The following is a 19,908-nucleotide window of genomic DNA, read 5'->3' as shown; positions in this document are numbered from 1 at the left end:
AACTGTTTGGATTTTGATTCGCTATTTTATGGAAAAAAAACTGAATTGTAGAAGAGAAAGTGAATGAGAGCTTAAATGAAAATTTTTGAATAATTTAATAATTTTTTTAATAATTTTTAAAATTTGATGATTAAAATATAAACTTACTAATAATTTAATGACCTTAGGTGTAATTATCCAAACACATTTTAAAAAATATCTTAAGAACTACCATACTTTAGCAAAATTCAGTGTACAAATAAATTTAATATAAAAACATAGGAGGGAATCTTGAAGTGACAAATTTCTTCTAAAATTCATCCAACTTCAACAAGAGTTTGCTTTCTCGATACAAAAGTAGAGATTCTTCCATCTAATCTAACCATGGATTAGTTCCCTTCTTTTTTGACTTTCTTTCCCCTCAAGAATCTTGGTTTTACGATAAAAAGATCATCCATATCATGAATTCTTCATAAAATAAAAACAAACCCAAGCTTCTTTAATGGCTTCCTGCTGCAATCCTGATATTTTTACCTGGATTCAAAGCCTTCCTCCAATTACTCAATGGAGAGCAGGTTCCATGTCTATTTGTATATGTTCTTCACCAACTTCATCCCATCCATCACTCAACTTCTCCGTTACCAAAAACCTGGACAACTCATCTCTTTCAATCTCCATATTTGCTGATTTCAATCTCCCCGTTCCTCTTTGGGCTTCAAAACCCTTAACCATCAACTCAAAATCCTCGAAATTATTTGATGAAGCAACCATTTCTTGCCTCACAATCAATGTCATCAAAGATGTTCTTAACTACGGTTCAAACAAGAAGAACCCCTTGATTCGATTCCCGAAACTCGAATCTATTTCGGGTTTCAAAGACATCTTCAACCTCGCATTTCTAACACTTGCACTTCTTATTTGCATATACGAAGCTCCGGCTGATCTCCGGTCAGCTTGTCTCAACAGTTTGAAGAATCAGCTAACTAGTTGTCAATCGAGGGTGGCGTCCAAATCGCTGATGAAACTCTTGGGATCAAACTTAGAGGAGCAATGGATGCGGTCCTTGAACCTCGCGATCACTAATTGGATCGCTGAGATTCAAGCGATTCACCGAGGGCTGATGATGAAGACGCCATCGCCGTTGTTTTCGTATGCGATTGCGACGTTTGGATTCTGGAAAGTTCAACTGTATTGTCCTGTGATGGCCATGGATTTGGTGAATTCAAGCAATCCTTGTGCTGATGAGAGGCTGCTTTTCTCTCTTAACTACCACCAGCTTGAAGGGGTTATCCAATTTAATTATAAGGTCATTGTGCAAGAGAAGTGGGTCGATGTGATGGTGAACATAGATAACATAAGGTAACTAAATCTGAATTGGACCGGATCGACCTCCACATCATTGTATATATTGAGATTTGATTATCATTGCATCAAAAGTATTGTTTTCCTTTTTAATACCATTAAATCCAATGCGGTTTTACCATCTTATATACATGTGTGCGTGTGAGTGTAACAGATGTGATATAAAGCGGCTTGTAAACGAGACTCTACTGAACGAACGAGGAGTAGGGGCGGACGACAAGCATTTCCCGTCGCGAATATCGTTGCAGTTAACCCCAACAATCCAGTGCAACATATTAAGTGTCTCGGTAAGCAAATCGACTGACAATCCGACAAGAGAAATAGGGTTAGAAAGAAGCATAGAGACCTCATTTGATCCTCCAAACACTTTCTTGGGACTCAAGGTATCCGCGGGAGAGACGACAACGGTGAGCATGAAACCATGGAAGTTTGAGCAATCCGTCGATGGCTACAGCGGGACATTGCATTGGTTTCTCCATGACAGTATTGATGGAAGGGAAGTGGTGTCGTCGAGACCTTCCAAGTTGTCTCTGATTAATCCCAAGGCTTGGTTCAAAGATCGGTACTCGAGCGTTTATAGGCCTTTCACGAGGCAGGGAGGGGTGATTTTTGCTGGGGATGATTATGGGGAAAGAATTTGGTGGAAAGTTGACAAGAGTGCTATGGGGAAGACAATGGAATGGGAAATTAGAGGATGGATATGGGTTACATATTGGCCTAATAAGCATAGAACATTTTATACTGAAACTAAGAGGTTGGAATTCGGAGAAATCCTTCATCTCAACATTTGTTAGCTCACTAGAATCCCAAATTTAGTTTAATTAAGCATAACATATTGTAGATTTGAAATTCTTCACATTTACATTTTATGGATTGCAATCTTCTTTGCTGGCAAAGTGACTGTTAACAAACTAAAAAGCTTATTTGTGTATATATTACTACCAGTCTCTTTCAATAGTTTATTATCACACAATTTAACTCTTTCAATAGTTTATGTTGTTTTTGTATTAATTTGTGTTTTTTTAGTTAATAATTTTTAAATTATAATGATGTTTATATATTGAAATAAAATAATACTTTTACCAGATAAAATTTATTTAAGATTGTTACAAACAACCATCATATCACACCTCATCTCATGATTAAATAAAAAATTTATTATGTGTGTTTTATTTTTTTTTTAATGCGGTTGGATAAAAGATTACCATCTCTATTTTTTTCTCTCATCATTTCAATGTGGAAAAATAAATTTTACAATTCAACAGGATAAAAATAATTATCTCTCTTATTTTCTTTTCTTCTCTATATTCAAAATTTATTTTTCTAATTTTCTTCTTCCATCCCTCTATTTTTTCTATACAATCAAGCACACTCTAAGTTTCCTGCCTAAACCCAACTCTACCAATAGCACAAGCCCCAAGAACCCATTAACCCCCGATGAACATCACCATAAATTTTTATCCGCATCACAAATGCGCTGTTTACCAAAACACAAATGATTGCGTCAACCCATTTAGCTTTGAGCTCCCCCCGACTTTTCAATGAACACAAGATGATTTTAGGAATAGGGGGGATGAAAGCGCCCAAGACAGTGAAGAGGATGACCTTTTTGTCAGTGGTAAGGGAGAAGATTGTGGTGGTTTGGAGTTCTCTGTTGAGGTCAAAATGAAAGAGGGTTGTGTCAAGATGCTTGTGTCCAACAAAGATTGTGTCTCAGTCTTCATCTTTCTACCAATACGCTTATGAGTATCGGGTCCAACTTACATTCTCTACCTATAATGGCCATATGCAAAAAATCGGCTTCTCTCAAATAGGGTTCAATTAAGGGTGATGGAGGAGCGAGTAGACTACGAATGTTGGTTTGCAAAATTCGATCTTCCGCCTATTCAAGGAAAAATTATATACAAAATATTAAATTCAAATATAACAAAAAAATATAAAATTATACAACATTAAAATATAATAAGAAATATTCTTACCATTTGCGATTGATCGACGGAAATGTCGTTCTTATAATGATGGATTAGAGAATTTGTCATTGACAATTTTAAAAAAAAACCCGAATAATTTGTATTAAAAAAAATAATTTAAGAAAATGTTGAGATAATTTAAGTAAAAATAAATAAATAAAATTGAAAGAGAAAAAAGAACTAGTGAATTTAAGTGGGTATTGAGAGGAATTTAAGAGAGAATTAAGAATGTGGGAGAGAGTTGAGATTGAATTGAAAAAAAATTGAAATGGGGCGGGGCTTTATAGTAAAAAATTGTTGATGGTCTGGGGGTGGGCAAAAGCTAATTAAATAGTTATTGGAAAAAAAGCCAATTTTTTTTGTAATGGCCTATTCCCGTAATTTTTCTTAAATTTGTCCTATACACGTAATTTCCTTTGCGGTATTTATTGGTAAATTGGTCAAGTTATAGTTGTACTCTCATTTTTATTTAAAAAAAGTATAAATAAGAAGAAAATTACATGTAAGTCCGACATTAAATGAATCCTAAGAGTTGGGTTGTGTTTAATATTTTTCTTACATTTTTCAAAAAATATTTTTTATTTGGGAAACGATTAGATTGACGGTCAAGCCAATGAATCGGGAATTAATAGTTTGACCAATTCGATTACCGATCCGATTCCCAAAACATTACATTAAGCTAAAATTTTACTTTTTATTTGAGTTGAGATTTACTTTAATTGTTAATGGTAAGAATGATTTAAGAGAACCTTACGCTTAAAGTATGGTCTCGTCTTCACAAAAATGTTGTCAATATCAATAGAAATTCATGTTAAAAAATGTATTTTAAACTATGCTTAATGAATGTATTTTAAAACATCATTTTGATTCATTTCTTACATCAATTCAAGACTAAAGTATTATTTTTCATAAAATAAATTTCTCCAATTCTTTTCTAGAATAGTTAATTAACTTCTATAATGAAAAATTTCAGATAAAACATGAAATTCAAATACCGAAAAAAATTAGGTAAAAAATATAAAAACATTTTAAAAAAGTGCGGAAAAAGAATTATGGGAGAGAGTGTAAAAATTTAAAAACTTTTAATTTTAATTTTAATTTTAATTTTAATTTTAAAGTTTCACCAATCATAAAATGATTGGTTAACAAAATTTTTTAACTACTAAGATAATTTGGGTAAGAGAGCATAGTTTGGTACCAATTGTGACAAAAAAAGTTTAGGTACCAACTTGAGAAAAGGGTATAGTTTTGGTATAATTTTTTGTTAAGACTAGAATTTAATATTTTAAATGAAAATCACAAGTAAAAATAAAGGGATAATGTCACATTTGGTACATGTGCTTTCAAAAATTATGGTATTTGTATTTTGAAAATGTCCAATGTGATAGGTGTACTATGGTACATGTACTTTAATAAAATATCCAATGAGGTACTTGTACTTTGAAAATATTCAATGGGGTACCTAAACTATCAATATGTGTTATGGTATCTTGTGTTAACAACGTTAGCAAATTGCTAAACCAACAAGTACAAATTTGACGCGTGTAATTTTTTTTCCCAAATCATCATGTTCACATGAATAATATAACATTATGTGCAAAATTAAATAAAAAAATTAACCATAAGGTCAAGGGTTCGATCCTCGACCACGGGAATGGAGCACATTTCATAGCTAATCGTTTACTTTTTTTGAAGAGCACCGGTGACAAGGAGATTAATCACATCTATCGATAGTTGACACCTTAATTTCGACCAAAAATAAATAAAACAAAATAAATACATATATAATTAATAAAAAATAAATATTAAACTTACATGAAAATACCTATACTTTCATGGATAAAAATTAATTAAAATATTATTTCAAATAAAAATTCTTTGAAGAATAAGACCATTTACTTTGTGAATATGACTTTTTGCTTATGTAAATTTAATATTAATTTACATTTTTATTACTCATACATTTACTTATTTATTTTTATAAATTAAATTTTCATTTAATGCTATATTATCCACGTGAATTTTATTATTTAGAAAAAGAATTTACGTGTAGAATTCTTATCTACTAGTTTAACAATTCACTAGCGGTGTTAACATTAGGTTTTATAATAAAAACACATATTGATAGCTCATTTTATGTATCACATTAGATATTTTTAAAGTATAACTACCATATTAAATATATTATGAAAGTATAAATAATATAATAAAACACGAATTGATGGTTCAAATACACCATATTAAACCTTTTATGAAAGTGCAGATAATATCCCCAAAGAATGAAAAGAATAAGATAGAGGTGGGTAAAAATAATTCCGCCACCGTTCGGCGAGGTTTCAGCTTTGGGCGGAGAAATTGAGGATAATGGCGGACATTTCGAAGCTCTTCTCTCTCTCTTGAAATTACACTCTTTCACCAACTGTTTAGCTAACTAACTTTATTCATTCATTCCTCTCGATTTTGCCCCCCGTTTTTCCCTCTATATTTCTTTTTTCTCCAGCTCTAGCTCGCTTTCTGATTGTCGATTTGAAAAAAATCTCTTCCTCTTCCAATGGAGTCCTCCGCTGTTCTCGGATCATTTCACCGTAACTTTCTTCTCTCATTTTCTCATTTTAAATTTATTTTTGCTTCAGCTTTTGTTTGGTTTTATTGAACAATGAATAGAGAAAAAGAAAGGATAAGATCGTTTACAGATAATAGATGCTTTCAATCGGTGATTTTAGTGTCCTCTATCTGTTTCGGATCTAGTAAATGTGTCCTTTTTTCCCTTTTATTTTGTTTGACCATTTTGTGTAAATTATAGAGCTTGTTCGACCTTGACAAATAAGAAAATAGCTAAACAAAATTCCAGAAACCTGTCATCAATCATTATCAATCTGTTTTTTTTTTTCATTTTTGTTGTTAATATCGATTGAGAAAGTTAAGTTAGCCAGCTATTTGAATCTTTATTTCCGTAAAAATAGAGTATTTACTGTTGATATTATTTGTTGAAGTTTTTTATCCATTTTTTCAGATCATGATAGGTCCCTCCAACAATAATCAATGCTCAAACCAAAAGGAGTAAAAAAGATATCTTTAGGAATTTGTGTGGAAGCTAATTTTGGAAGTTATTTTAGAAATGTCTTATTTTTCAGTTTTCTTATTTAGATAGAAGTATATGATTGGCACATTATCCTATTCTAAAATCTAACCCCCCCCCCCTACCCTCTTCCCCAAAATTTTGGAAGATTTTGTTTGGAGAAGTTAGAAAGGAGCTCGATCATTGACCGGTTATTGCTAATGTTTAAGTTTCAAAAAATGTAGAAGAGTTCTTTAATTGGAACTGAGAAAAGCGCACCTTTGGATGAAGGCTTGTGTTGTAGGTGAAATGATGATACCTTTTATGTAAGTATACGCAGTGTGGCTACTAAATCCCGTTACGTGTGGTGATGTAGGGGAGACATCCACAAACCCGGTCATTACAGTTTCAGCAGTTGGAATGTTTATTCCTTAGTTCTTTTAGAGTTTTTGACTTTCAGATAATTTGCAAATTAGGTTTCTTCTACTTAAAGATATTGTGATATCCTCGTACTGATAATATGATATATTATTGACTTATTTGGTTCTTTGTTGACAACCGTTTCTTATCATGTAGTTTTTAAATTTCTTTACATTAGCAAAGTATGGCTGTGACTTAAAAGTAATTTTATGATATTGCGATATCCTCGTACTGATAATATGATATATTATTGACTTATTTGGTTCTTTGTTGACAACCGTTTCTTATCATGTAGTTTTTAAATTTCTTTACATTAGCAAAGTATGGTTGTGACTTATAAGTAATTTTATGAATATAATTTTTTTTATATATGGTTTTATTTGCCATTGAAGCCTGTATGCTGTTCTTAACTTTTAGATTCTGTATGTGCTGTTTCACAAGCAACTTGCTCACTCGAAAGGCCTGGTACTGTTTGTATGTATTCTGGCGGCTGGCCCGCTTCAAGAAAATCATGTCTCTCAGGCTTGATATTTGGCGAGAAGAACCGTTTTCCAAAAAAACAAAATGTAACTCTAATATCATGCGTGAAGACACCTGAAGCTACTGTAACAGGCAAGTCTAATGGTGAGTTAATATCAACGGAGGATGAAAATTTTCACTTGATGGTTTCCTTGTTTGCATAAAATTTGTTAATTATAGTTCAACTGCAAATTGAATCATGGAACTGCTACTGTTGTGTTCAAGCTCTTCTTCTCCTCAGACATGTTTGATTTATACTGGTAGCAGAAAGCAAAATCACTTTGTTTTGAATAGCAAAAGCAAAATAGTTTTTAAAGTCTTCTGTTATGTGAGTACATTACACCCTGGGGAATTTGTCTGTTTTGCATCATAAGATTTAATAACTATTGTTTCCACAGTTCCTTCTGATAGCTCCAAAAAAGGCTCATTGGAGAAGAAAACTTCACCGACTGCAACTTTTCCAAAAGGATTTGAGGTGATTATAAAATGTTCAAATTGACCGTCTTTTCTATTCTTGCTTGTCATTTCTCACATTTCTATAATAAGAGTTATTGGTGCAAAAAGATTATTGATAACTATTTACCCTTTTCAGAAATCCATTTATGTTTTAATTTGGTTAATCGTGTTTCTATTCTTTCCAAACAACTTGATTGATATAGTATAGCTTCGGCATAATAATTTGTACCTGCCTCATTTGGAGCCAAAAATTAGTATTAGTACTGGTATGTTTTGACCTTTATTCTCTTGTTGGGGATATGGCAGAGTTTAACAAATTATTTTTAAAACAATACTGATTGATTATTCTATATTTTAAGCATGAATAAAAACACCCGCCTTTCAGGCAATACTTCATGCACCTTACAAAATCTACTAATCTAGTAATTTTATGTATTGGGATTACTTATATCTATCTTTAAGTTGCTGTCGTGTGGTTTCTACCAAGTTTATGATTGTTTTCATCTTGTTAAGTCTTTCTTTTGACTTATTTTTCATATGGTTATCATCATTCTCTATAGCTTTTGCCCCTAACATATTGATCAAAGAAAAAAAATCTTTATTTTGATTATAATTTGCTAGATAATTAACATTTTAGTTCCTTAAACTGTCAGGCATTGGTACTGGAGGTATGCGATGAGACTGAGGTTGCTGAGCTGAAAATGAAGGTTGCTTCCTTTTCTTTTGTTGTGTGATAGACTTGCATGCTTCTGCTAAACTCAGTCACAACTCAATGTTTAACCTGAAAATTTTCTGTAAAGCTATGTCTCAGTGCTTATGAGAAAATCACAAGTGATAATAACTTTCATGTTGATCATTGAATGAATGGAATGCAGCATCCTACAGTATTTTTCTAATTAGTTATCTGTTTCATTTTGCTAGATTGGAGAGTTTGAAATGCATTTGAAGCGCAATGTTGGTGCCACAAAAGCTCCATTGTCCAACATTTCGCCTACAACAGCTCCACCAATCCCAACTGTACCAATGAATGAATCAGTTGCTGCTACTCCACCTCCTTCACCACCGAAACCCGCTGCAGAGAAGGTTACCCCATTCAAAAATATCAATGTCGGGAAGTCATCCAAGTTAGCTGCCTTGGAAGCTTCTGAATCTAATAACTATGTTCTCATACCATCTCCCATTGTATGTTTTCTTCTATCAAGTGTAAGGGTTATGTTATATTTTTCTTCTCATGTGGAATACTGTAATGACCTTCACTTTACTGCAGGTTGGCACATTCAGAAGGGGTAGAACAGTTAAAGGAAAGAAGCAGCCTCCCATCTGCAGAGAGGTATTATTTTCTTTCTGAATTGTTGTCTTGTAAAACATCCTTCGAAAACAAATAGCGTGGAAGCTCTTGTTTTGTTATGTTATGATCATGTAACTTCGGCCAGATTTTCTTGATCCTCATAAATTGCAATAAAAAAAATACTTACAGGGTGATTTGATCAAAGAAGGACAAGTAATAGGATTCTTGGATCAATTTGGTATCGAACTTCCTGTTAAGGTGAATTAAAAGTATTTTCATTTGTTAGTTAATAGTTTTTCTAAAATGTTTAATGGTGTGTGACTGAGTTATTGATTCGTCAAACAGTCGGATGTAGCTGGAGAAGTCTTAAAGCTCCTCTTCGATGATGGAGGTATAACATTATCTGCATTTCATATTTATTTGTATATCTTAATGTGTAGATTCGTCTCTCTTTATAAAATGTTTACAGCGCTTTTGTTTGATGCAATGCCAAAATGGCTAAAACTAAACCCGGACAATTGTGACAAATGGTTTTATTCTTGAGTCTAAAACAAGACGGACATGTGATCTATTGCCTTTGTTTCGGCTGCTTGCGTTGCACAGATGGCGTTGGTTATGGAGACGCTCTTATTGCAGTCTTGCCATCTTTCCATCCCATCAATTGATCTCTCCAGCGTATCTATGGTTTTCTCCTCACATCCTTGCATTTGTTCTGTATTTTGATGCCAGCAGGCACAATGTTGATGTAGCTGGTGATACTTGTAATCGATGTTGCCAGTCAGTTAAATTCCCAGGAAATTATGGAATAATTGTTTAAGATCCAGCATAGGCTTATCAATTGTATCAGTTAAACTCTATTATTATCATTTTTGTATACTAAGCTTTCAGACATTGTTGCAATGATGAGAGAAGCCTTATCTGAGTCTGGTTTGAACCAAAATATATGCTTTAAATTATGTTTAGGCCTCACCATGTTTATAAATGGATAATTGAAGCCTGTTCAGATTCATTCACGTGTATTATATGTTTTTATTTTTATTTTTAAAATTTCTTAAATATGAACAATTAAACATATTTCTGTTATGTTTATTCTATAAGATTATATATTTAATTTTTAAATGACATAAATTATGTAATGTTTACAATATAATTGAAAACTATTTTAACGAAGCTTTAACTTTTTTTCATAAAAATTTATTAGGGTAAAACTAATCAAAAGTTGAGTAATATTTTTGTTGGAACAAGAAGATCAAACAAATTGTAAGACACCTGTGTCTAAAGGAAACTCCTCAACAAGAACGAAAAATGCTTCTTCCATTTAGGGGTGAGCAAAACTCGATTCGACTCGAAAAAATCGAAAAAAAATTTGAATTTCGAGTTAAACGAATCGAGTTATTCGAATCAACTCGAATTTTTTTTTCGAATTTCGAGTTCGAATAGAGTTGAGTTTTTGAATTCGAATAACTCGAATAATTCGAATATCAAACTATAATATTTTACATTTTTACCCAAACTCCCAAACCTTTTTACTTTTCCCTCAAAACTTTTACTCCTTCCCACTTTCTCCCCAAAACTTTTACTCCCCTCCCCTCCCCTCCCAACTCCCCAATCTACCCAAAATCCATTTCTCACCAAAATTTTACTCTCCCATTTATTTTTTCTCAAAATTTTACTCCCCAAAACCCTCAAAACCTTTTATTTTCCCCCAAAATTTTTACTCCTCCCACTTTCCCTAAAACTTTTATTCCTTCCCATCCCACCTCCCATTTATCCCAAACCTCCCCTTCAAAATTTTTTAATATTTTCCTCCAAAATTTTACTCCCCTATTTACTTTCCTCAAACTTTTATTTCTCAAAACTTTTATTTTTCCCTAAACTTTTACTTCTCACCCTTTACTCTCAAATAAAAATCAAAATTATCCAAAAAATCACTAAACATAAATAGTAATAATTTTATTTATATCTACTATTTATATTATTAAATTAAATTTCACATTTTATATTATTTATATTATTGAATTGTTTAGTCATATTGAATATTTATATTAAAATTGAATTATTAATTATGCCATAAAATATTCGTGTTAAAATTTTATATTGGTATTAATTTCACATTTTATTTTTAAAATAACTTTTATTAAAAATCATATTTTTACATTTAATATATTTTTAATTCTAAAATACATAGTGACAAGAATCAAGATAATTGAAACAACTATAGTGACAAGAATCAAGATAATTGAAACAACTAAGCAAGCAAAGAAGCTAATCAATATATAAAAAATCAATAAATAAATTATGAAATGATGAAAGTTAATAAAAAATTTGATTAATGTGGACAAATTTTATTACGATGGGTGACAATGGTTACAAGGACCCAAAATTGTTTTTTTAAATTTAACTCGAACAAATATATTCGATTCGATTCGATTCGAATTCCATCTCACTCAACTCGATTCGAGAAAACTTCAAATAAAGTTAGGATGATAAAATGAGATTCGAAAACTCGATTAACTCGAAAATTTTCGACTCGATTCGATTCGATCGAATGTTCACCCCTACTTATATTGACTAGTAGACAAGTCAAACGCCCACCGACACACAAGTCAAATATATAGAAAAGTCTTCTTGGGACTTAAACTTATAAAAAAGTAAGATTAATCTCGAAACTTGTTATATTTTCATCTCACTTGTGAAAAATGCTACTTCTGTGAATATAATATTTTCTAGTTCTGCAATTACCTTTTATTCTACTCGACTACATTAAGATATAACTGCTTACCCACAACTCAAGCTTCTTCAACCTCCATCGTGATGTCTCTCTAACCTCGTCGCTATTTTTTGAATTAAAATAGATTTATGGGCAACTTCCAATAACGAGGCTTACTTCGTTTTTCCTTTCAATTTCTTTTTCCTTGAACCATTAATCATCACTATTGTCCAACTATTATCCATCATGTAACCAGCTTGGTTCTCAGTATCCGCAATATTAAATAAGAATCTACATGAGACTTATTTTCTTTTATTAGCTTAGCAGACCGATAAAATAAAATAAAATAAAAAATGGAGGAATTTGTAGAAGCTGGAGGTTGATGTAGTTGAATTACCAGAAAGTCCTACAATTTAATTTTAATTCCACAGTTCATCAAAACAAGCTATGTACATACATCGGACATTCGAAGAATGGCATATTAAAATGCTAAGCTGTCAGACTCAGCTATTAGCTCAAATTACTAAACCCTAACAAATTAAAAAACAACAACAAATAAATACATAAATGCAACGTTTTCCATGTGTGTGTGTGAGAAAGTATCTAATAAGAATGACGAGATCCATCGACTGAAATATAAAAGGAATCAGTCTTGACTCCCTGACAGATAATTTTGGTGGGCAATTCTGGATAAATTGAACTACTTTTACTCCTTAGAAATCTCATGTTTTTGCTCAGCAGATTCCCTCGTAACTTATGTTGCTGAATCACTAACACCGACGCTTTGGTCTTCAAATATGGCGAAGCAAGCATGTCGCCCATCACCCCAAGCTCCGGGCACTCGTTCCACTCTCCAAGTCCTTGGAGCAGTGGTGAATCTTGGTGGGTTTTCCCTACTAAAATCAAATTATAGTGTTCTAGGTTTGAACTCATATACGAAGATAAGCATAACCCATCTGTCAATACCCTTTCTTCATACGTAATACGATCATTTTCCTTGTTAGCTTGTCGATATTCATGGATCACATTGTTGTCGAACTTTATGTCTTTCGAGTTTTCGTCTCCGGAAACGAGTAAACGGATGATGGTTAGATGAACGCGTTCATGTTTCCCCATTCGGAAGCTGTAAGCTAGCGCTTCCAAGTCATCGGACCCGCTTAGGAAGAGGACGGCGACGTGGAATTTCAACTGGGATGTCCGGACCGACGTGAATCCAGTTAGGATTCCCCTGTCTATAAGGATTCCAACAGAACATGGTGCCTTGTTTAGGACATTGATGTTCAAGTTTTGTATGGGACTACTGGTGGACTCGATCTTCCCACTTATAGCCCATTTCTTGTGGAAAGGCAGGATCAATATGTTGGCACGCTTGTCGATTGCTATACGACAGATATCATCGTGCATTGTCTGAAATTGTGACATTGATGTGTATGATTGAGCAGTGGTGCAGCCTTCATTGCGTGCCTCGTACTGGATCAGGGAATTGAGTACTTGGTCTGCCAACAATGGCGTTTCTCCGCGATACTTGTCAGTCCGTACGAGGACCGGGGTTGATCTCCCCATAAGTTCAATTAGGACCATAGCTGTGACCGCAACGGGGTTCATTTCACTGGCATGGGTTACTTCAAGGATGTTCATCATTGTTGGGATATTTTCAGGGTTATGAATGCAAACCAGGATACGAAACTCTAAACTACTGTTGGAATGATGGATGGTACTTCTCTTTTCTGAAACACATTGCTTCTCCGGATCATACAACATTCGTACCAATGGAGTTATAATCGCGGTCACTACCAATACCGAGACCGTTACCAGCGTAAATGATTGATTCCCGATTTGCTGCAATCGAAAAAACGGAAGTTTTAGTAGGAGTGTTCAATCGGTTAACCGACCGGTCAACCAACTCAAATTACCATTAACCGACCCTTTTAAACTCTTAACCGTTAATCGAACCGAACTTTTTCAGTTAATTCGGTCGGTTAACCGAAATTTATATATTTTTTATTTTTGGTTAAAACAAGTATAAAACATATAAAAAATTAACCGACCGATTAATTTATATTTCCAAAAAATTAACCGAACCGATCGAATACTTATATATTATAAAATTATTTATTAAATTCTGTTAATTCAGTTAACCGACCTCGACCGAATTAATTCGGTTAACCAACCGATTAACCGAATTCGGTGGGTTAACCGAATTTATTCGGTTTTAGCTGAAATTTGCACACCCCTAGGCTTTAGGTTAATTTAAAGGATGTTAAAATCATTAAGTAGTGAAAAACTAAGGGTCTATAACGAACCTTGCCGTCCTTCCAAAGATTGACGAAAGTAAGTTCAACAATGCCTCTTGCGTTTAGAATCAGTGCAAGCACAACTGCTTCTTTGATGGGCAAATTAAAGCAGAGAGCTGGTAATATCACTGCTATAAGCTTGACCACGAAAGTAAAGATGATGATGATCCCGATAATGTAGTAAGTTTCTAAATCGACGTCGAAGACATTTGTTTGCAGGCCGGTGACAGCGCAGTAGGCTGGATAGAAAAAGGCTAACCCGAGAGAAGCTAGCTTGGACGATATAGCTGCGCCTAAAGGCGGTCCATCAGGCACAGCCAGGCCTAAAAGTAATGGTCCGAAGATGTAATGCTGCCCGATTACCTCGCTAATGAATGCCGACACCATGACTAGGATGAATATAAATGCTATGGTCTTCTCATCAATACATTTTGGACCCATTGCTTGAGTAAACATCTTCTTTAACTTGGGACGAAGAATTAAAAAGTTGGTGGCTACAAATGCAACTACGGAAAGAAAGGGCGGTAGAAAACTGTAAATATGATGGGAACTGGCTTGTTTGATGGAGAAAAGAATCGAAGTCGTCGAAAAACCGATTAAAAAGGAAAACATGGAGGAAGAGAGAGCAATCCGACCGACATCAGTGTTTATAATCTTGAGCTCGTCTAGCAGTGTAGAAATTACAGGGAAAGCTGTTAAAGACTGAGATGCTGCTACAAGTATCAACGAGTTCTGGAGGGAGGTACTCATGGTGACGGACGTCTTTAAGAAAACAGCAAGTCCAATTGAAAGACCCGTCGTAATGATGAGAGCCGAAGCGCCTATAACTGCAGCCATTCGTCCCGGACACACCATCAGGTACGGGTCAATCTTTACTCCAACTTCGAAGAAGAAGAACATGATGCCGAATCCTGAGAACACATCCATTATAGCTCGGCTATGGATCGGGAAAACGGTGTCTGCTACGTCTTGGCTGTGGCCAAGAATTGATGGGCCAAATATCATTCCACCCTGGGTTTTTGGTTAACACAAGTGTTTAGAACCTGATGTTAATTATAAATGTAAGTAAATAAGTATATGATACATTTAAGTAACTTAATGTTAGAATCGAAAAGAAAAATAACATACAAAAATCTGCGAGACCAAGGATGATTGTCCTAAAGGCTTGAAACAAACATTGATGAGAAGTGAGACCGTTGAAATGCTAGAGAGCTGAAACATGAGAAGAGTGGTGGGGCTGACGAGAGGGTTACCACTGAGCCATATACTCTTTGCTGGGATTTTCTTAAATGAGTTGTTTATGCAAAGAATGGTCACGTTTTTACCAATCTTGATTGCATCATGAGTTAATCCCCCTTCCATGGTTCAATTACTGCTTCTCGATCAAGGAATCCGATGGAAGAAAGAAATAGGAACTAAGCAGCAAGAATCTAAAGGTACAAAAAGTAAGAGTGGATGGTGAGCCTCTTTTTTTGGAATTCCACAATTTTGATTTGGAGGTTGTCCTTCAAGCTAGGTCACTAAAATCAATGGTTTTCGCTCAACATAATCCATCACACATCTCTTCTAATTATTCAACCATAGTTCAACATAAGGTGAAAATAGCCCTTTTAATCACTTCTCTCCCTCTGATCATTTATCCTTTTTTATTTTAAAAAATATCTTAATGGTGATTAAATTTGGAAAAAGTATTTGGCTAATTTACCAAAAAAAGCCCATTTTTTAAAAAAAATTACGGAAATGGGCCGGTTTTTTAATTATTTACCGGAATGGACCATTTTCCGCGAAATCGCGTCCACGTCAGAGCGATGTCAGGGTACGTGACAGGACATCGCGTCCACGTCAGCGCGACCTGCTGACGTGGAAGGAAATCGCGTCCTTGAGGAAGCGATTTCCTTCCACGCCGCCAGTCGCTACCGACGTGACGCGATGTGGACGCTGCAAGAACAAAGGCTCAACGGTCAATTTTTTGACCGTTGCCCCCCCCAACGGTCAATTTTTTTTTTACTATATAAACCCCCCACCCCTTTTATTTTCACAAATAAATTCAATATCAATTTCCTTCAAAAATTCTCTCAATTCCGTTCAAAAATTCTCTCAAATTCCTTCCAAAATTCTCTCAAACTCTCAAATTCCTTCCAAAATCCTCTCAATTTCCTTCAAAAAATCTCCAAATCCATATTAAATTTCTTTTTCCATTAAATTTCATTATTTTAAGCAAATTTTAAAATTTTTAATTTTTTTAAAAATAATTTTAAAATTTTAATATTTTCAACAATGGCGGATCATTGATTCGTCTTGATAAGAATCACATATCGGTGGAGCAAATGAACATGGTAAGTATTAAATTTAAATTTTAAATTTTATTTAAGATATTTTTATTTATGTATTTTAGATATTTATTAAATTATTTTTGTTATAAAAGGCTAAAGATCGGGTATTGGAATGCAATATTCGAATATGCATGCTCCTCCATCACCGTTAGTAGAGAACTACTGCGGAAGCGGGATTTTGGCACGTGGCGACGTAGGGTAGGGATGCAAGTTGGAGCCAAACCGATCAGTCGTTGATCGAGAGGTGGAGACCGAGACGCACACATTTCATCTTCCATGTGGAGAGTGCACTATCACTCTAGAAGATGTCCATCTGCATTTGGGATTGCTTGGGCGGGCACCCAGGATGGCCAGTCCGCCAATCTAGCAATTGAGAGGCGGTGTGCTACGAGCTTTTGGGCGTCGTTCCGGATAAAATGGATGGAGGTAAGGTGGAGATGGGCTGGTTACGTGCCACCTTCCCCGATCTGAATGAAAATTCAACCGAAATTGAAAGAATACGATATGCTCGATCATACATTCTTCAAACAATTGGAGGCTATCTCATGGCCAACACGTCACGGAGCCGTGTACATCTAAGGTGGCTGCTAAAACTCGTTGATTTTAGAGCAGCCGGTGAATTTAGTTGGGGGTCAGCCGTCTTGGCAACATTATATCGGGAGATGTGCAAGGCGACCAAACTGAGGAGAGCAAAAATCGGAGGATGCCTGTCACTACTACAATCATAGGCATGGTTTCGCTTTCCATTTCTACGTCCTCGAATGAACCATCCATATACATTCCCACTCGTAACGAGGTAATTTTATATTACATTTTGAAATTGTTATGTAGATTTTGTAAGAATAAAAGTATGCTAAAAATTTATTTAATTAGGTGGAACCATCCGGCGAGTTATCGTGGATTACCATCTGAACTTGAAGATAATCGGCTTCTATTGGACCAACAGTCGGAAGCAGAAGTAAGTATTATTGCAAATAGATATTTCCATACATTCGCTAGTGGATTGATATTTAGTATTTACTATTTAGTATTATGTATATAAGTAATATTTCCATCATGTTCATGTAGTTTCAATGGACACCATACGAGGATCCGGCAATCCGGGCAGTAATCCCGGAAGAGTTTTTACAAAATCCGAACGCTTGGCACGTGAAAGTGGTGTTGATCAACTATGCAACCGTGGAGCCCCACTAGATAGACAGAGTCCTACGACAGTTTGGATGTAGACAACCGATTCCTCCGGACCCTGAGGTGTTTGACGAGCACCACAAAATCGACCTTCGGCTATTAGGTACGGATTGGCCTAGATACTGGTCAGAGTACACGAAAATAGCGTACGTTCCAGAATACATGCCATGGTTTAGGATCCATGGGAAGCCGTATCTACTTACTCCAGAGGAGAGGCAACGGCAAATACGTGTCGGAAGGGAAAGGTGCGGGCCTTTAAATCAAAGGGGAGAAGAGTACCAGGGCAGCCCATCAACGAGGCCTAGACATTCACCCGGCTCATCATCAGCGGCCATGCAATCACCGTCCCCAACGAGAGCACCGACGCAGTCACCTGACGCAGCAATTCAACAGATGATACCCACGCAATCGCCTTTCCCTATGATGCCAGGTATGTTTCCTAGCCCTTATATGTACCCTAACCCATACATGTATCCTTTTCCGAATCCTATGGCAGGTTGGAGCCAAATGCCCGGATCAGCTCCATTTCCTGTAATGCCGAGCGGACTACCAATAGCTAGGCCATCTGCGCAGGAGGGGTCGCAAGGGGGGCCGTCGGGGAGCTCTCCTTTTTACCAATTGCCAGCAACGCATGGCTTTCAAACTCCGTCGCCGTTCATGATGCAAACACCTCCACATACACTATTCTTTGAAGGTGGATCATCGTCCCAAGTCCGACAAGCAGATGCCGAATCGGAAGAACAACAATCACCACCCGAGGAAGAACAACTACGCCGGAAGCTAGAGAAAGGAGGAATCCAGCGCGTAACGGTCGACGGCCGCCATGTGGAACCGAATCCCCCGGTCATAGACATTGATTACCGTGTTAAAATTTATCATTTGATGTAATGAAATAGAAGTTTATGACGATGTAATACACATAGAAATTTTTCCGAGTTATTTTGACATTATTTGATTAAAACCCTAACCTAATTTAGTTAAAAACCCTAACCTAATTTAATTTAATTAAAACCCTAACCCTAACCTAATTTAACTTAATTAAAAACCCTAACCTAACCTATTTTAATTAAAACCCTAACTTAACCTAATTAAAAACCCTAACCTAGTTTAATTTAATTAAAAACCCTAACCTAATTTAATTTAATTAAAAACCCTAACCTAATTTAGTTAAAAACCCTAACCTAATTTAATTTAATTAAAAACCCTAACCTTAACCCTAACCTAATTTAGTTAAAAACCCTAACCTAATTTAGTTAAAAAATTATTTCCTACATGACCAATTGTAGCGAAATCGCGTCCACAAGGGCGCGATTTCACAATTTCTTCTCATATAGCATCCTGGTATCAGCGATTTTATACTATTTGCTAAGAAAACGTCAAAAAAATTATTTCTTACATGACCACTGTAGCGAAATCGCGTCCACGAGGCCACGATTTCACAATTTCTTCTCAAATAGCATCCTGGTAGAAGCGATTTCCCACTATTTGACCAGATACGTCAACTCGAAAAAAAATTTTCGGACCCCTAACCCCTAAAAAGCCTGCACCCTAAACCCTAAAAGCCAAAAAACCCAAACGGAGTATCAGCGTCAAAATCGCGTCCACGTCGGTAGCGATGTCATGGTGCGTGATGGGACATCGCGTCAACGTCGGCAGTCGCTACCGACGTGGACGCGATGTCCTCGTCACGCACTCGACATCGCTACCGACGTGGACGCGATTTCGCGAAAAATGGTCCATTCCGGTAAATAATTAAAAAACCGGCCCATTTCCGTAATTTTTTAAAAAAATAGGCTTTTTTTGGTAAATTAGCCAAAGTATTTAGCAGCTAATTTTATTATAGGGATTTTATTAAACTACCATTTTTACTATTAAAAAGATCAATTTAATTCTTGTAATAAGACCAAATTTTAACAGAATTCACATTTTACTATTTAAAGGTATCATTTAGTTTTTATTAGAGTTGCTTTTATAATCGATTTTATTATTATTTAGAGTTAAATTGCAAATAAGAATAAAAATTTAATATGATCTCTATAATAGAGGAATTTGTGAGATATTGTAGCCATTAAAGTTACATTAAAATTTGTTGATCATTTCAAAATGGGTTTTAACCTATAGTAAAAAACGAGAGGTGGCAATGGGTTCAAATCGAGTTGTCTTTAAATTTACATTATTTTAGGTTCAAATTAATATGGGATTGGACTTTTTTGAGCTTGATCTTTTTCAAGCTTAAATTTTATCATTCTCAAGCCCTTTTGAATTCAAATATTTTGTGTTCGAATTATTTTAGATTTGTATTCGTTCAGGTCGGGCAGTCTTATATATATG

At 35.0% G+C, this 19,908-nt stretch overlaps 3 protein-coding genes across 5 annotated transcripts; 2 read left to right on the top strand and 1 right to left on the bottom strand.

The window, feature by feature from the left end:
• The first annotated feature begins 287 nt into the window (after positions 1 to 287).
• Positions 288 to 2,272, top strand: LOC105774699 (uncharacterized). The gene is made up of 2 exons (XM_012597260.2): positions 288 to 1,338; positions 1,496 to 2,272. Exons 1-2 carry the CDS (start codon positions 482 to 484, stop codon positions 2,133 to 2,135), a joined length of 1,497 nt encoding a protein of 498 aa, XP_012452714.1. The 5' UTR covers positions 288 to 481; the 3' UTR covers positions 2,136 to 2,272.
• Positions 2,273 to 5,548: 3,276 nt separating this feature from the next.
• LOC105774008 (uncharacterized) lies at positions 5,549 to 9,992 on the top strand. Of its 3 annotated transcripts, none has more exons than XM_012596287.2 (9): positions 5,549 to 5,896; positions 7,207 to 7,401; positions 7,707 to 7,783; positions 8,418 to 8,471; positions 8,686 to 8,946; positions 9,032 to 9,094; positions 9,242 to 9,310; positions 9,398 to 9,443; positions 9,656 to 9,992. In XM_012596287.2, exons 1-9 carry the CDS (start codon positions 5,863 to 5,865, stop codon positions 9,715 to 9,717), a joined length of 861 nt encoding a protein of 286 aa, XP_012451741.1. In that variant the 5' UTR covers positions 5,549 to 5,862; the 3' UTR covers positions 9,718 to 9,992. The 3 variants fall into 3 exon arrangements, with proteins under 3 accessions (XP_012451741.1, XP_052488724.1, XP_012451740.1); XM_052632764.1 differs by having other exon boundaries at positions 5,550 to 5,896; positions 7,231 to 7,413; XM_012596286.2 differs by having other exon boundaries at positions 5,551 to 5,896; positions 7,207 to 7,413.
• Positions 9,993 to 12,359: 2,367 nt separating this feature from the next.
• Positions 12,360 to 15,418, bottom strand: LOC105771581 (cation/H(+) antiporter 15). Its single transcript, XM_012593017.2, has 3 exons — positions 15,185 to 15,418; positions 14,066 to 15,067; positions 12,360 to 13,601 (listed from the first exon to the last, which is right to left on the bottom strand). The coding sequence occupies exons 1-3, from the start codon at positions 15,416 to 15,418 to the stop codon at positions 12,366 to 12,368; spliced, it is 2,472 nt and encodes an 823-aa protein (XP_012448471.1). The 3' UTR covers positions 12,360 to 12,365.
• Between the last annotated feature and the right edge of the window lie 4,490 nt (positions 15,419 to 19,908).

Source organism: Gossypium raimondii, chromosome 6 (assembly GCF_025698545.1).
Source record: "Gossypium raimondii isolate GPD5lz chromosome 6, ASM2569854v1, whole genome shotgun sequence".
NCBI classification, from domain to species: Eukaryota; Viridiplantae; Streptophyta; class Magnoliopsida; order Malvales; family Malvaceae; genus Gossypium; species Gossypium raimondii.
The sequence above is the reverse complement of the archived record's forward strand: the minus strand, read 5'-3'. Positions and strand labels throughout refer to the sequence as shown.

Excerpts from the sequence above, each read along its gene's own strand:
- LOC105774699 (XM_012597260.2), top strand. The coding sequence starts at position 482 with ATGGCTTCCTGCTGCAATCCTGATATTTTTACCTGGATTCAAAGCCTT. Across the intron at positions 1,339-1,495 it reads GTGAACATAGATAACATAAG|ATGTGATATAAAGCGGCTTG; the intron begins GTAACTAAATCT and ends TGAGTGTAACAG.
- LOC105774008 (XM_012596286.2), top strand. The coding sequence starts at position 5,863 with ATGGAGTCCTCCGCTGTTCTCGGATCATTTCACC. Across the intron at positions 7,784-8,417 it reads CTTTTCCAAAAGGATTTGAG|GCATTGGTACTGGAGGTATG; the intron begins GTGATTATAAAA and ends TTAAACTGTCAG. Across the intron at positions 9,444-9,655 it reads GCTCCTCTTCGATGATGGAG|ATGGCGTTGGTTATGGAGAC; the intron begins GTATAACATTAT and ends TGCGTTGCACAG.
- LOC105771581 (XM_012593017.2), bottom strand. The coding sequence starts at position 15,418 with ATGGAAGGGGGATTAACTCATGATGCAATCAAGATTGGTAAAAACGTG. Across the intron at positions 15,068-15,184 it reads CCTTGGTCTCGCAGATTTTT|GGTGGAATGATATTTGGCCC; the intron begins GTATGTTATTTT and ends CCAAAAACCCAG. Across the intron at positions 13,602-14,065 it reads ATCTTTGGAAGGACGGCAAG|CAAATCGGGAATCAATCATT; the intron begins GTTCGTTATAGA and ends TTTCGATTGCAG.